Below are 17,884 nucleotides of genomic sequence, written 5' to 3' on the forward strand. Positions count from 1 at the left end.
AAAATTAAATCTGAATTTTGCAAACTAGATCAGGGTTTGATAATTTTTTGTTCTCTCTTTTTAAAAAAAAAAAAAAAAAAAAAAAAAAAGTACGCAACAATATCTTCAAAAAGTGGATTTTATTTCAATCATCCGTTCCATGAGATGTGCGACAAAGTATCAGGGTCAGGCTATAAGAATTACATTTTTTTTATTTATTTTGAGAGTATAGTCATAAAATTAGCAGAATAAAGATACAGTTTTACCAGAAGAAAACCTTCAAATCATGAGAAAAAAGTAATAATGACAAGGAAGCTTTGATAGATTTGTTGTGATCTGATGTGACAAGTACAGTCTTTGAAATAGACTCTGTTGTTTGAACGATCATTTCAAAGTCCTGCTACTGATATTAATAATAATTTCATGTTGATGTGTTAAAAGATTACATATTTCCTTATTTGTCAAACTTATACCAAAGTATAACTTCACAAGATGCTCTGCATTCCTCATTTTATTTTTTTTATTATATTCCATATAGGACTTCTCATAAAACTTTATCCTCACATTATTTTGACTCTAATGTAATGCAACTTTATTTTTGCATTATTACGACTGTGTTCTGGTAATATTATTACTTTGTTTTTGTATTATTTCGACTTTATTGTTATACAACTTTAACTCTTGTAACATGACTTTATTCTCGTAATTAAAGAAACATACACTGCTTTGTGTTTCAATACGTTTGCACTATGTGTTGCTAATCTTCAGTCAAATTTCCTCCTTTTCATAAAAAGAGATGAAGTGACTTATGAGCGTTTAGGTGATTCGTCTGACTCGTAAAATGACTACATTAGCTGAAAAGCGTGACATGGGAGGCTTTTAGTCTAATTCGATCGTAAATCGCACGGTTTTACGGCAATATCAATAAAGGACAAAATTCTGTCTGCAAAGTCACAATTTAATTCGGAGCTCTTCGCAAAGTAAAACCATTATTCCAAATCCCATAATGCGGTTTTATTAGATGGATGCTCTGCATGAGAGAAAACACGTTTCTCTAATTAAATGACTTCGAGCAATGGCTCGGCCGAGTCATGGCTCCGTGAAACGAGAGGGATTGCTACATGGTATGTGCGTTGTTGATGGCGGTATGAGCCCTGAAAAATTAGCTTTTTCACAGCACAACCACTAGATGTAATGTAGTTAAGTTTTGTATGACAAATGGTCATACAGTATATATGTGCATAACTGTGAAGTGAACAAACATATTGCATCAAGTGTAGCATGCAGCCCCTAAGTCCAATCCATACAGTGCCTATAATGCTATAGCTATGATGGAATGGTTTGATTTAACACATATTCATATGTTAGAATGGTCCAGTCAAAGTCAAACCCTGAATCCAGTTGGGAAAATGTGTGATTGTTCCATCCAGTCTGACTGATATGGAACTATCCAACGAAGATGAAGTTGTAGTTGCCCAAGCGTGATGGCCCCTGCCCCCCAAAAAGAAATATCTTGATTTGTGTTTAAAGTGATTACCTACATCACTTTTTAAATACCTATCAAGTGACGCTAGTCAAATCCCCATGATGGCTATTAGTGATCCCATCCATTAGGCTGGGATCTTACTCTAATCCACAGCGCTCTCGGGCGACTCCCTCCACCCCACGCTGGCTTTCCCAGTGCGCTGAACTCACCGGAGGGCTCATACCGCCATCAACTCTCAGCGAGAGTCTGAGCCAACTGGGCCTCCAGCTGCTTGAACTTTAGTATAAACAGATCCACATGAGTTGGGAGCGAGAAAAAAAAAAAAGAGGGGAGGGGAGGGAGCGAGACGCTTCCATCTGCTGATACTCTGGCTCAATTGCTCCACTGGAAGAATGTGTGAGCGTGACAGAGGAGGTAGAGAAGAATATCTGCCATTCTCGAGCTGCGACTCACACACTGACACTGGTCCTTTTCACTATCTGGAGCCAGACAAGAAAGAAAATCTCTCCTTTATTTCCCTGATTACACTCTGCAAAGTAGGTGGGCAGGAAGAGACAAAAGGAGAAAAAAGAGAAAACTTGGCAAAAGGGCGAGCTTCGCAGTGACGGAAAATCACCTATGAATTAAGCTCCTCGTCTAAGGAAGAAGTAGAAAATAACGCTTCTCAAATTGCACCTTATTAAGATCACCTGAAACCAGAACCGCAAGACTGCAGAGGCAAAACGTGATTTTTTTTACCGGGATCCGCGGCCTCAGAAGAATGCTTGAAATAAACAGCACTCCTCACTGGAGATAAGGTCATGTGTTTTGACTCGGCCATTTTGAGACGGATAATTCATACAGGTCGTTTTCTAACGTGACACGTGTCAGTGTTTGCTTGTTATGGAAACAACAACTCTGCCAGACGCGCACGTCGTGATGTCACGGCTGTCGCTCCGCGTTAGACGACTCGCACAGGATGGCGCTGTGACGTCCACGTGTTGTTTCGCGAGTCTTTGGGAGCGATGAGTAAAGAGAGGACGGCTTGTGAGTGAGAACCCAACACGCAGCCTTGTGCTTGCTCTTTGTCTGTAGCAATCGTTAATGCTTCTACTCGGCAGAAAACGGGAAAAACATTACAGAGCTATAGCAAAACGACAAAATTTCAATGCAAAAACACAAAATTTTACCAGGTATTTTAAGTCTAGGTTTTAGTGCAAATATCTTGAAGTAAGGCAAAACTAACTTACAAGCACCCAGCTTGTTGTAAGTCAATAATTCCTTAATTTTGATGGAAAAAAGGCACAAGTGTTAAGTGAAATAATCTGCCAGTGGAACTGAACATCAAAATTTCACTTAAAGCCTGTACCTTTTCATCAATACTAAAAAATTATTGACTTAAAGCAAGCTCCTATACGTTGCTAAAAAGTTACTGGTAACTTAGTTTTGCTTATTTCAAGTGCACTAAGATATTTGGAATAGAAACTAAGCCAAGAAATACCTTGTAAGATTTTTTTTCTTTTTGTTTTTGCAGTACATAAAGATAAATGGAAAATAAAAAATAAGAAAAAAGAATGTAACCCAGTGTATTTACAAATCATTAGTAAATAAGTCCACATGTGTAAAAACATAGGGGGCAATGGCATGTAGCTGAAACTGGATTTTATTTAGGTGGCATCAAAGTAAATGGGGCTGAATACAAATGCATGCCCCTTAGTTTAGTGTTTTTCTTGGTCTTAAGCACAATTTTTTTTCCTTTCACTTCAATTGTGTGATCGTTTGTGCCAGTCTTTCGTTTAAAGCACACTGAAGTTTGTCTCATTGTGACAAAATGTGAATATCCTTGCAAGGCACTGCAGGGGTTTTTTCAATCATATCCACACTAAAATCCATCTAACCTTGCCATTGTCAAGGACTTGATCTGTATTATAGAATATTGCAAGCCCACGTCTTATTAGGAGACATTTTTTTTTTTTTTTTTTACTTTATTATGTTTTGCACCTGTGGCTGCTGCACCCTGCATCTCTTCATAAGGGAGCTTTTGTTGTCAAGGTAGTCTGCGAGGGGTGAGACGGGGTGTGCACGCGTGCAGGCGTGCGTGTGCGTGTGTGGGTAGAGGTGAAAGAGGTTGCTTCGGGCTCTAAGCTGCAACTTACACATGGCCCAGCTCATGAGCGATGGTGAAAGAGGCACTAATTCCATTTTCTTCACTGATGGAGCAGCTGCGGAACGGATCACACATGGTGCCGAGCTCTGCGAGTCCTACACAGAAAGACACACACACACCTGCATACAGAAACTCACAAAATTGCAACTATTTGAAGGAAAATGCTTACCTGTTAAACCCAACCCAACTCACAAAAAACAAATCCCCTCTTAATATTATTAGCTGACCAGGAGACATGGAATAGTTTTGAGTGTTTGGAAGTGAGGTGGAAAATTTCATAGAAAGGAACCCGAAGATGAAGATATGTGTGTACAAAAAATAAAAAATAAATAAATGGTGAAGTTTACCTAAAGTGTCACATTTATCTTTTGCACGGCAGATGTCTTCCCTGGAGAGAGAGGAGAAATAATCTTCGTACGCGTGCGCTTGCTTGAAGAAGTTGGCGTTATTTTAAAGAACGTACCGGGTGATGAGAAGCGCGGTGTCGTGGTGAGAAGGATGGCTGTCGTCCTGGATGTTCTGGCTCTGCTGCCAGACACAGAAGTTGTGGAGAGTGGTGGCAGCGTTGAAGCTCACTGTGGGTCCTTCCTGTTTTAGTGGAGCAGGGGTCAACGCATGCAGTGATAATGCCAGATTTAGTTACTCAAAGAGATGGAATCAGTTTATTTTATGTGTGCGTCTGTTAAGAGACTGGAAGTAGTTCCTATATTATCTGAAGTCGACAGCTCTCTTTGGTTCCTCTGAGGCTGAAGCTAACAGCTACACCTGGAGAGACCACAGCTAATCTCAAGTGTCAGCGAATTAATTTATAAACCCTCAAACTTCCCTCCTGTTTGCATTAGATGGTTCTTTACAAGGAAGTAAATGATTTTCTTCTGCACAGTATGTAGCTGTTGGAGGCAGTCCGCCACCAAAGATCATCCTATGTGAAGCACACACCAAGAATGAAAAATATCTCTGTAAAGAAACTGTATTATTAAAAATAAAGTGGAGTAAAACTTAATAAAATATAACTCACATGACAAACAACCATGCACACACTCACATCTAAGAACAATTTAGAGTATTCAATTGACCTTAGAGTTATGTTTTATATTGGACTGCGAGAAGAAGCCACAAAAAAGTACCCAGGGAGAACCCACGCATGAACATGCAAACTTCATCCAAAAAGGTCGGGTTTCAAACCCAGAATCTTCTTGTCTTTATGTGGTCTTTATGTGGACATCTCTAGAATCTTAATAATCTACTACAATGTGTTTACTATCTTACTTTTTAAGACTGTAGAAGTCTGCTTTATGTTAAATAAAAATTCTAGTAGATTGATCTACCGTAGCTAAGACTAAAACCTTTTAGGAGTGCCTCAACTCAAAAACCCCAAATTGGCCCTTTAAGTTCCTGCTGAATAAAATAGGTTCTTCTAAACGAATGCGTCATTCACCACAGGTGATTTTGTTTCGTTCAATGAATAAATCAAATCAATCAAATTTTATTTGGACAGCACATTTCAGCAGCAAGGCATTTCAAAGTGCTTTACGTCATAAAAAACACAAAGTCATGCAACATAGAATCAACAATCGAAACATGACATTAAGTCAAGTTCCATCATGAAATTTGCAATTGTTTAAATTTCAAAGGCAACTCCAAACAGCTGAGTTTTTAGTCTAGATTTAAAGGAACTCCGTGTTTCAGCAGTTTTGCAGTTTTCTGGAAGCTTGTTCCAGATTTGTGGTGCATAGAAGCTGAATGCTGCCTCTCTATGTATGGTTCTGGTTCTGGGATGCAGAGCAGACCAGAACCAGAAGATATGAGAGGTCTGGAAGGTTGAAACAACAACAGCAGATCTTTAATGTATTGTGGTGCTAAGCCATTCAGTAGTTTATAAACTACCAATATTTTATAGTGTATTCTCTGAGCTGCAGGGAGCCAGTGTAGAGACTTTAGAGCTGGTGTGGTGTGCTCTATCTTTCTAGTTTTAGTGAGAACATTTTATTCTTTCCACCTTCCTTATTTTACTAACCGCCTCTCTGTACATTCATGCATGTTTTCAAAATTGATAAAAGTCCAGAATGCGTCTCCTGCAGGTGCTTCCCCACAGTATCACCTGTTCTCCAAGGAGACCTCTCATGAGATTTGAGAATGACAAGGAAGGCGGAGTCATTTCAAGCAGGTTCCTTGGGGAAGGGGGAAAAAAACCCTCCAAACCACAAACACCTGCGATGATGTCAGCCATATACCGAAGACCCGCATATAGGGAGCATTGAGGGCTAGTTGTACTCACCTGCTCATTGTGGATGATGACTAGCTTGACTACCATGATGTTAATGAGGTTCCCTACACTGGGGTCCCTGTACACTGCTGCTACCTGTAACAGAGACGAAACACACAGACAAAAAAAATGTGGACAAAATCTCCACTAGCCTGCCCCCGGAACACAGTGTGTCATGTTTAAAATGAGGTGGGGAAAAACAACTTTTGCGTTTTTTTGCCAACTATTCTTTTGGCTTTATTTGGTTAATGGCAAAAATGCCTCTTTGCTTAAGATGAACAGGCAAGATATCTCGTCCCTCTCCTGCTGTTCTTGAGCACCCCTCTCACGGTTGGCCAGGCGTCTCCTGAGGCTGTGTCCGGCCTCATGACAGGAACTCATTAGTCCACCATAAACATTTAGCTTGTCTTAGCCTGAGGGGAGGCAAACGTGGCCTCGGCCTACACACTGGGAGCTTGTCTTTGGAAGCTCTTACTTTAAGAGTGACATATGAGATGTTGGTCCATTTCCTCTCGCTCCAGTGCGTGTTGTTATGTGAAGGCACTGCAGCCTGCAGGATCTTTGATAAGGCAGCAACTAAACACAAATGGAAATGTACTAAGAAGCATTAAAAAAAAGCTGCAGATAAATGTTTTCTGTTTTTTTTTTTTTTAAAGCTAAATATTGTTCTATCACAGAGCACATTTACAGTTTCCGTTAGACGTTTGCTTACACCTATCTTCGACGTGAATATCGAGGGACACACACTGACAAGACAAATGGCCTGTCAGAAACAGTTTGAGGCAGAAGGGACAAAGATTGAGTTCGTTTGAAACCAAAAAACCGAAATGAACTTTTAAAAACAGTCGCTTATCGATTTTTATGAGTATCTATAACGTAAAATCAGCTTGTTCTGCAGTTAAAGTGACATTGTTTTACTTATACTTCCAGGTTTTAAATAACAGAAAAATAAACTTTGGAAAAATAAGGATGAATTTATCTGGTTAGCAGAAATTCCTGTAAATGTAGATATTAATGGGGGAAGTGGCTAGTTTGGAGACTAAGGACAAAAAGAAATAAAAGTATAGTTTGTTATTTCTAGGTGACATAGTTCTGGAAATTACATGGATATATTGCTAGAAAAATGCAAAAACACACTAAAATTTAAAACCATAACCTTTTTTTTGCCTCTATATTTATAAACGATGCTCTTTTCTATGCATTTTGGTCAAAGGTATTTAAAGTCCAAATACCCACATGTGGCTCCAGGCTTAATCTCTGGACAAAGTCAATATCAAGAGCAATAGACACATGTTATGTTTAAAATAACAAAACTATTTCTGCTCAAATAAAAGCAAAATTTATATATATTTTTTTAAGGTTTTCACATCACGGGACTCTCAGACTGACTCATACTTAGACCTGTGCAACAAAAAATTAGCACATCGGCATTTATCACTGACCGTACTCTGTTTAACAACAACACAACATTGACAATCATTGCTCTCGCATAGGTTAATAAGTTCTTTAAATCTACTGTTAATGAAACCGGACAGAGGTGGCAGAAGGAACATTCAGTCCAGTCCATCTACCTATCCCGTTTCACGCCGTTTGACTGAGACGTTTAATAATTCTGTGAGTAGATTAATTGTTAGACGGCTCATAAAAGGTCCAGCAGCTGAGTCAGAGTAGGCCCAGTTAACCAGGCCGCTGTGGCTATGGCTGCATTAAGCCAAAGCCGCCACAAGGTTTACAACCAAGATTTCTAACTGTAAACTTTGAGGCTTTAAACACTGAGTGTAAATACAAAAAAAAAAAAAATCTGTTTATATTTTTACCCCTTACAAATAGTATTTAGTTACGGCGAAGGTTTTTTTTTTATTATTTTGCTCTGGATGTCTCTGTGCTTTTATTTTTTCTTTGGCACACTTTGCCATCTGGTTAGATTTTTCTGGATGGGTTTGCTAGGTTGTTTTGGAGGCCAGACCATTATGCTACAGCTGTTGCACTGCTCACTGTGCAATCTGGGGATATGGAAATCAAAATGTTTTGTTTTTTAGCAAGAACCAACTGAACGCAGAAATGTAAGTTCAGCACAATTTTGAACTGCTATTATATTTACAAAAAAATATTTTTAGATGTGTGAGCAATAAGCAATCAGTAATCACTTAACAGATTGCAGCAAAGAGAAAAAAAATGAGATGCAGTTTGTGTTTACATTACATACTGTAAAGCTCTTGTTCTGCGTACAGAATCTGGTTCTCAAAACTAGGATCAAGATGCTCAAAACTGGCTTAGAAAAGTATTTGAGAGTAACAAGAGTGTAAAACAGTAACAATCAACGGCTCCTTAGTTTGGATATAGTGGAAAAATTGACTTCAAGATGTTAAATTATGCAAATGGCAAAAAAAAAATCCAAACAACATAAAAAGAAGCATTATTTTACTTACTACTGACATGATTGTTAAGATGTAGTGCTCCAGGTTGCGTCCGTGGTGACGGGCCATTTTGGCGTCTGCCGTCACCATCAGCTCAACGTAGCGGGGGTAGGAGAGGAAGCGCTTGCGTCGCCGCGGGGTGGTCGTGCCGTCGCGCCTGGTGCCGTTTCCATCAATGTGATGCTGGTTGATTGTGGCTGTAAGAGAATCCAGCTCCTCAGCCATATTCCCTCTCCTCTCAAAAGAGGCCGACCTCTTGGAGTTTTCTGTTTTAGCGAATAAAGAGAAAGAGAAAAAAATCTAAATATTTTTGGAAATCAGGACGATCAGGAAAATCAACTATTGCACAATATGACTGATAGAAACGGTTTCAAAGTGAAACATATTTTTCAAAATTTACTTGTATGGCATCTAAACATACGATACATTCACGTGAAGAATATTTGTGTAAGACATTTTCTGTAAAAATGTGGTTAAAATGAATGATTTTTTGTAAAAAAATAATAATAATAACAATAATAAATGGTTATCCTCAAATTTATTCCCATTTAAAATGGCCAATATCAAACAACATCATATTGAATAAATGTATCATTATTCAGCTTGTTGAAGGAGTTTGGTTTGTTTAAACCTCAGGCATTTCGTTTGTTGTGCTCCTGACCATTGAAATGAAAGAAAGCGCCGAGTGTTTGTCAAGAAGAATGTAGACCAAGACAAGAAATGTAGAAATAATTCATGTCGACCGTGAAGCACAGTGTTGGAAGTGTGATGATATCCTGACCAGAACACCATCACAGAGTCCACCATCAATGATGTTGTGTTGTAGAGGATGTTTGGGAAAAATCTGAGAGCATCTGCAAAAAAAAACCCATCTAAAGCAGAACTAGACTCTTAAACATGATAATGGCCCAACCCAAAACATCCAGGGCAGAGTCAGGTATTGATTTAAGACTGACTGTATATGCAAACAAAAAAAAAAACATTCAGCATCTCAAAGCTGAAAATGAGAGGTGAAGTAAAAGTTAATAGTCATATAGTTATTGTGTTATATGAGTGTGCAGCAGTTTTACCAGAAGACTGCAGTCGCTGCTTAACCTTACTATGAGCCTGGTCAGTCGTTTCTGTGGAATGGTGGCAAAGAAGAAAAAAAAGATTACGTTGAAAGGAACAAATCAAATGTATTTAGTCCCAGAGTGCAACAATTTCATTTGCAAGCACTGAGATGAATGCCTTCAGCAGCAGTCGCCCAACCAGAATGACAGCCGAATACCGCGCATATTGAACAGGCTCAGTTCTTTCAGCTGAACTGCACGTGTTGAGCTGGCTCCGAACAAGAGATTCCTTCACCGTGACAGGGTGAAGTTAAAAGAGGGAGACAGGGGTAGACTAAAAGCGTAGGCAGGTTTTTTGGGGGGGGTTTCCATTGGAAGGAAGGAAGGAAGGAAGGAAGGAAGGAAGAGGAAAACTTGGAAAGTTTCAAGCGGATTTAATTACACATTCATGAGACCGAAAGAGCTTAGTAAGATACTTCTAAAGAGCCAGAAGCAGCATTAAAAAAAACAAAAACAGATAAGCCTACTCCAAAAGCCAAAGGACTGCAGGTGATATAAGTTGTTAGCTCAAAACTGCATTTTTGAGGTAAAACAAGAGAACAGATCCAAAAAAAACTATTTAGGTTTGCAGTGAATCACCACATGATGTTACAAGACATCCAGCTGTCTCTAAGCTCAAGGGAGACTAATCTAATTTTCCTACAGGAAATGCAACATAAGGTTCTGTCAAAATAAAGTACAATTAAAGGTTGTCAGAGTTCAACATAATTCAGATCTGGAAAAGATGAAAGCCCAATTTCACCTTCTTTAGTTGCACCAAAAGGTATCCATACACAGTGAATTTGTTCACATTTTACCTCAAAAACATTATTTTACAAACAAGAATCAGAAGAGTGTCACACGTTTAAGCCCCCCACCCCCCCACCCCCCGTAAGCCACTTCATTAATAAACAGTAGTAGTCCATTAGTGATTATTTAATCTCAGAAAAAATAGCATAAGCCCATCTGTCCAGTGAATACATCAGAGGGATGCTGGAGAACATTACTGAACTGCTCAAACAACATCATGAAGAATCGGGAACACATCAGACGGGTCATTCTAAAGGAGGGTTAGATCTCATTTAAAGCCAGTACTGGTGTCCTGAAACTTCTAGGTCTCTCTCTGCTTCATTTCAAATAATCAGGTGATGAGCAGGACTCATAAAACTGCTGATGCTGTTGTACTGACAGAATACAGCTTGACACCTCTAGATTGGTCATGTGTTAAAATAGCCCAATCAAAGTACCGACCTAAATCCAATTGAGAATCAATTGAAAACTAATGTTCACAGTTGTGACTAAGCTTGAGATATTTCGCAAACAAGGAGGGTGAAAAATGTCAGTCTCTAGTTGTGGAAGCTGCTGGAGATTTCTTTAAGTAAACGATAACAACTTAGTGTTAAGCAACACAATAAATATACATAGGACTGAGTTCATGCAGTAAAATCAGTCCTGTTTTACTGCAGTAAATGAATGACGCTAAGGAGGCCTTTCAATGCTTCAGAGCCAAACGTAGTTTCAAGTTCATCATCCGCGACAGCCTCCTCAACTTTGTCCTCAGAGATGGTGAAGACTTCGATTGTACTCGCTAAACTCAGTTTTTCCATAGTCTTACACAAAGAGAGATTGTGTCCATCTGTTTGAAAGACGGAAAAAAAAAAGATGGAAATGGTTGGGAGGCAGTCCATTTAGTGCTCTACGATTATTCAAGCAGTGCCCTCAATGGGTACATGAGGCAGAGCGTGACTTTCTGGCACAACGATGCACAGCTCTTGCCGCTGAGAGGCCCAGCCCCATGCCAGTCTCAACATCCGAGCTACGGCCAAGCCCGTCTGTGCCCCTGCACACGGGCCTGCCTGCTGGCTCAGAACGGAGCTTTGTGTTTTCCTGGAAGAAACTCATTAGTGTCAAACCTACGACACTAAACCTCTTTAACAAAATCATCAATACAGACATCAAGGGGATTACGAAGGCACAGAGGACTACCGCCCCGTATATAAACAGTAACGGTACAGAAAGAAAGAGAAAAAAAGAGATGAGCATATTGTATGGTCCCAGGTATAATAGTATTGGAATCAGAGTTACTTGTGACAGAGGTCCATGAAATAGATGTCTAACCTGCATGTGTCCAATGCTTTACATAAAAACCAACCAACCAACTTGAGCAGCAGTTTTAGTCTCCTGTTGCCGTGTAAATTATTTCATCAGCATGCCACAAGACGATCACAGTGAGACAGTTTAAAAATAAAATATTCAGGTTTTGTCTGCACTGTAAAAAAAGTCAGTAAATTTACGGTAAAAAACTGTAAAAAACCAACAGTTTTTGACCGTCGTATCCAAAAACATTGCATTACCGTAGAAATTACATGGAACTACCGTAAGTCGAAACTGCAAAGAAAGTCAGTAAATTTACGGTAAAAAATTGTAAAATGCCAGCAGTTACTGACCAGAATATTCACAGCATTATACTGCCGTAGAAAATACATGGCATTATCATAACTGAATAAACATATATCCTAAATAATTGTGACAGTCACGAATGTAGAAAATACAGAAATATAGTGTAAAAATATAAGTAATTGTAAAGTTCTTAAAAAATTGTAATATTGCCAGCAGTTAATTACCCTAAACTTAACAGTAGCAATCAGCCAAAATTACAAATTTTGCTGATGTTTAGATCTACAATGTAAAAGCGTAAACAAGACTGCAAAATAATTTTTTACAAAGAACAGAATGCTGGTGTGATATTTTGGTTTCTTTTTTAATAATGCCTTTAATACACCAAACTGAAATCTCAGCAGTAGACCAGGCATCGATCTGGCGATCCACCGATTGCAAAGCAAACTCCTACAGCCAACGCCACCATCATTTATGAGAGCATTTGATCATTAACATTAAGAGAACTGTATGTTAGCCCCTCTTGCTTGAATGAAGCTGAAGTTGGTTTCCAATTGCTGCTTCCAATTTGGGAAATGGCTAAAGGGCAATTCCACCTAATTTTTCACTGCAATCAGCATCTTTAATTTACTCTAGCTAAAAAACTACAACACCTAGACTCTTCAAATCTGGACTAGATTATTCTCAACTCATATCAGAATATTTAGAACCAAGTGTGGGATTTGTAAAACCTTTATCTGATTTGTGAAACTTCAATAAAGAACAATTCTAGTGTTATCCAAAATCATACAAGTTGTAAAGTCACCCATCATTGAAGTTTCACAAATCCCACACTTGGTTTTAAATATTGTGCTATTAGTAGAGAATAGTCTAGAGCAGGGGTCCCCAAACTTTTTCCTGCGAGGGCCACATAGCTGTTCCTTTCTCTGCTCGGGGGCCGGTCTTAGTTTTTGGAGAAAGATACCTTAGAAACTTATTGTCGGCGGGGGGGGGGGGGGGGGCTGTTCTGTCTTTGAAACTGTCGACGGGGGGGGGGGGGGGGGGGGGGGGGTTGCTGACTACGACACATTCGCGGTCGCTTTTAGATAGATTTTTACCCAGAATGGAAATGGAAAAAACCGTGAGTGAAACGGTGACTGGGACTGACTAGTATATATTTGAGGGAAAGTTAGTTTAACATCTGCTCAAGAGCCCCCTGGTGGTTGAAGAGAAATCCACAAACCAGAAAATACAATATATGAAAAAATACACTGAATGCTCTCTGGTATGAGGAGGCGGGCCAGATCCGGCATTGCCAGACCAAATGACGCAGGCCGTAGTTTGGGGACCCCTGGTCTAGAGAGTTTTTCATTTTGTTATTGTGATAAATAGTAGGGTTTACAGTAAATGGAGACTGTTATTTGTCATGTAAACAAATAATTATCTAGTTTGCATTGCTGCTTGATCCTTCAGCATCAGCAGCAAGATTCTTTTAACTCTGTTCCTGTAGTGGTGTCCTGAACTCAACACAGTAAAGTCACTGTGCTAACTAAGGTTGCTAACTAGGGTGCTGAGAGCCCAGTAGGCCTGGTCCTTGTCAAGATGCTGCTACTGTCTTTGAAATCAAATTTCTGCTATTTTTGCACGTTCAGGAGGAGAAGGGCAACACATCACAGGTGAGTCCCTTTCACGGTTTCAACTGAAGTTAGCTAACTTTAACCAACTGACAAAGAAATGTGTAGTTTCTGAGCCATGCTGTTTATGTACATGCACTGCAGCTAGATATTTTTACTATATGGAACATTTAATCTTCACAGATGCAACACTTCCATTAATGTTTCTGTAGGAACGGCTGCATAGATTATATTTCTGGTCTACTTCAGACTACATGTGCTTAAAGTTATTGTTAATGGCAGAAGCAACTTTTTCCAAGTTTGGTTCAATAATTAATTTGAATTACTTTGAGTGTGAAATGTTCATGCATGCAAGTTAAATCTCTGAAGAACATGTTAGCTTTTGTTTCAATATTTTGGTAATACTTAGAAGTATAAAGCTTGGCATCAGAGATATTATTTAATATTTTCCTTTGACCTCTTGACTCTCACACCCAAAATACTTGCACTAAAGTCACTGGGTCCATGACAGTTGAAGGATTTGAAGATAAGAGAATTTAAATATTAATATTTTACAGCTTTTCTCAGTTTGGGTGCATCTCTCAGAACAGAATTGAAATTCTTAAAACTACCTGTTCAATCTTCAAATTACTGTGTCACTTCTGCACATCAAAACAATTAGTTTTGCAAGTTTTGCTTTTGTACATCATGTAGCTGGTTATGTACACTTCTATGCTTTTATAATTGTAATTTGCTTTTATCGTCTTGATCAAAATATGTTAACCCTCCTGTTGTCCTCGGGTCAAAATGACCCGCCACTGTGTTAAACCCCCCCCCCCCCCAAAAAATCCCCTAAATGTAATTTTTTTAACTTGAGATTTTAAGACTTTTCCTAGATTGGCCCAGACAATAGAAAAAGTTCAGTGTTGCTTTTATTCTCATTTCCATGTAAGCTGTACAAAAAAAGGTACAAAGATGGTCTTCAGGTCAAAATGACCCGTGAGGCAAATGGAGTTGAAATCAAGGTCACAGAGTTATTTACAAACCATAAAATGTTACAAAGTTTTAGTTGTGTCTCAGATCAATCAGTAGCAGAAGTGAGCAGAGAGTGGAAGGCCAATTTTCCGAGCCACAATGCCAGTCAAACTCTTTCACACCTACTCAAGACTGATGCGATTTGATGACCGTGAATCAAGACCAGCAAGACGTATGACAGACAAACTTGCAGCCATAAGAGAGGTATGGGACAAGTGGGTGGAGCGGTTGCCCTACCTCTACAATCCAGAGCCTGATGTAACAGTGGATGAGCAACTGGTTCCATTTAGAGGTAATCTGTTTTCATATTTGTAATAAAAGTGATTTTCACTATTGATTTCTTTGACTGTTTTCTGTGACACTGATACTAATCACTGATGCTAATGTCTTTTGTCCAAAGGTTGTTGTCCTTTCCGGCAGTATATGCCCAGCAAGCCAGCAAAATATGGGATCAAGTCATGGGTGGCTTCTGAATCAAGCTATGCTTGGAAAATGCAAGTCTATACTGGGAAGTCAACCAGTGGATGCCCAGAGAAGAACCAGGGGTTGCGAGTTGTGCTTGATGTGACAGAGGGACTGAGGGGTCACAATGTGACATGTGACAATTTCTTCAACTCTTATGAACTCGGACAGCAGCTCCTGAAGAGGAAGATCACCATGGTTGGTACAGTTCAAAAGAACAAGCCTGAGCTCCCACCTGCACTGCTTGGGTCAAAGGAGAGAGAGGTCTTCTCCTCAAAGTTTGCCTTCACACCCACCACCACTCTAGTTTCCTACCTCCCAAAGAAAAACAAGAATGTAGTTCTTCTGAGCACACTGCACAAAGACGGCGACATTAGTGACCGTGAGGACAGGAAGCCAATCATCATCCTGGAATAAAACCGAAACAAAGGAGGTGTGGACAACCTAGATAAGGTGATTGGAGCATATAGCTGCAGAAGAATGACTGCCCGCTGGCCCCTGGTCATCTTCCACAACATCATTGATGTGTCCTCCTACAATGCCTTTGTGATTTGGATAGAGATCAACCCAACCTGGATGTCTCATAAGCACAACAAGAAGAGGGTGTTCCTGGAGCAGCTAGGAAAGGCACTTGTAACTCCACTCATTGAAAGAAGGAAGCATGTCCCCCACACAGAAGCCTCAGCAGCAGTTGTGAAAGCTATTCAGAGTGCAGCAGCTCCTGATCAACCTGAGGATCCATCTACCACAGCCACTTCCTCAGCTAAGCCAAGTAAGAGGAAGAGATGTCAGTTCTGCCCTCAGACTGTAAAACACATACTGTGTGCTGCAGGTGTAAGAAATATATCTGCAAAGGCTGTGCACTTGCATACTGCCCTACATGTGCCAATTAGTTGAATGGGTTATGTTATTTTTCATATTTTTGTATTGTACATCCTCTTGTTCACTGGAGAAAAGTAAAAGAAAATTAGTCACTGTGATGAATAAAAATGCATTCGAAACTCATTTTGCACATTTTTTTTCTTAAGCTATAGAAATTCAAGTGGAGAGGGAAAAGTCAAGTATTCACACATTTTGTGGTGAGTGACAATATACAAGATAGAATTTGGTGTTTAAAATTCAATTAAGCTGCTTATATTGGGGGTTTATTGAAGACGGGTCATTTTGACCCGGAGGATAAAGGGTGTATACAGAAAATGAGGACAACAGGACAACAACGTGTCTGTGTTGAATTCTCAACTTCCAAAATAGCATCAGTTCATTGTGTAAGTCTTAACATGCATAAGTCTTAAAGTTGTCATAATGTGAATCATATATTAATTAATTTATATTCTATTATTTTCTAAATCTGTCCTGAATTGGTAAATTGCTCCCAAGTGAGTCCTGAGTTTCTCTAACAGGTCAGTGTATGAACCATTAGCTCAACCAACGATCAACCAGTTTTCTGAAACAGATTGGAGGTGCATCTTGTGAACCATCAGTTGGCAACATTATGCTCTATATAGTCAGAACACAACACAATGTTACATGTCTGAGAACTGATGAACAAGTATCTGGGCAGAGTGAACAGCCAGAGAGAAGAAGAGGAGTGAGGCTGAGGAGGAAATAGTTGGGAGGAAAGCAGAAGAAGAGTCAGAAGAGGCTGAGGACATCTGCCAGTTTCCATCAGTCCAACATCAGGACATGGCTGAGACCCACAACATGATGCTGATGGAGGTCCTCCCACCCTACTGTTCATTCCTTAACCCCACTGAGGAAAAAAGATTCCTCAGTGGAGTTAAGGAACAAAGTGACTATGGAAATTAAAATGTAATGTAATTTCTACAGCACTGTACAGTTTTCCTTGAGGAGATTGTCCTGTGGCTCCTTTTCTACTTTTTTTGTTCTCTGCATTTCTGTCTTTTTCTTTCTGAATCACCATGGCATGGTCCATGAATAAATTATAGCAAAAGCGTAAATCAGTGTTTCTCAATCCTGGTCTTCAGCGTCACCCTGTCCTGCAGGTTTAGGTATTTCCCTTCTGCCACACACCTGAATTGTATCTCTGGATGATTAACAAGCTTCTGCAGTACTTGATTGTCATCCAATCATTTGAATCAGCTGTTCTGGAGTAGAGGCACATCTAAAACATGCAGAGCAGGGGGGCGTTGAGGACCAGGGTTGAGAAACACTGGCGTAAATGATCCTTTTGTAGTCTCTTCTCATGACTAATCGATTTGACTGTCTTATCTGTACATAGAGAGACTATAACTTATTATTTTGAGTCACTGATATGTTAACAGACAGGATTTTAAGAGCTGAACTAAGGATTTTGAAAGCAAACAAATGCTATTTTTCCTGTTTCTACAAATTGTTTTGAGAAATGCGCTTACTGTTTTGTAAATGCCAACAATGACTCGAGAAATGCACCAAAAGTGACTGAGAAAAACTAACCTAGCATAAATTGTCTCAGCTGTATCAATTTGTTTGCCTGTATGAAAAGTGTTCACATTTACAGCTTTGTTTCTGCTAGCTTGCAGGAAATGTAACTTACATAAATGGTTGAAGACAACCTATTGGCCTTCATGAGACTCAGATAAATGGTGAGTATCTATTTCATAAATTGCCTAAAACAGTTATATTTGTTTTTAGTTTGTGTATTTTGTCTGGTTGCAGACCAGAGGATCACACCTGTTGACAACAAACAAAGGTTTAACTACTGAATTTTCAGTCAGAAATGATCACACCACCTGGTTGAAGTACCTGTGTCCATATGCAAGTCAACAAAGGTGAAACAAACATTTAAGCGAATAAGATGTTCATGTAGTGCATCTTTCTAACTTTTTCTTTTTGTTTTCCAGCAGAGAGGAAACACCCGATTGACAACATGCGAGTCTCAATTTCAACCTGTGACTGGGAAGACTACAACCATCCTGAGCAACGTCTGATCTCAGCGACTTGTGACTCTCAACCCAGAACAAGAATCCTTTTATCACCATTTTGTCTTCTACAATATGTTATCTCTTATGTGGAC

General features: G+C 39.4%; 1 protein-coding gene across 4 annotated transcripts in view; it reads right to left on the reverse strand.

Annotated features, from left to right (window-relative positions):
* The window catches only part of LOC116736304 (A disintegrin and metalloproteinase with thrombospondin motifs 20), a 103,091-nt gene that overhangs the window by 67,375 nt on the left and 17,832 nt on the right, over positions 1-17,884 (reverse strand). For 3 of the 4 annotated variants that reach the window (XR_004342531.1, XM_032588712.1, XM_032588713.1), the window contains exons 4-8: positions 8,307-8,560; positions 5,890-5,973; positions 4,075-4,199; positions 3,959-3,999; positions 3,601-3,706 (exon numbers count right to left, since the gene is read on the reverse strand). Coding sequence is in view for 3 of the 4 variants with exons in the window: in XM_032588712.1 (XP_032444603.1) it covers positions 3,601-3,706; positions 3,959-3,999; positions 4,075-4,199; positions 5,890-5,973; positions 8,307-8,560 (610 nt within the window). In the remaining variant the exon portion in view is untranslated. Of the gene's footprint in view, positions 1-3,600; positions 3,707-3,958; positions 4,000-4,074; positions 4,200-5,889; positions 5,974-8,306; positions 8,561-17,884 lie in introns of those variants that run through there. The other variant, XM_032588714.1, reaches the window with a different exon arrangement.

This window comes from Xiphophorus hellerii, chromosome 2 (genome assembly GCF_003331165.1).
Source record: "Xiphophorus hellerii strain 12219 chromosome 2, Xiphophorus_hellerii-4.1, whole genome shotgun sequence".
NCBI classification, from domain to species: domain Eukaryota; kingdom Metazoa; phylum Chordata; class Actinopteri; order Cyprinodontiformes; family Poeciliidae; genus Xiphophorus; species Xiphophorus hellerii.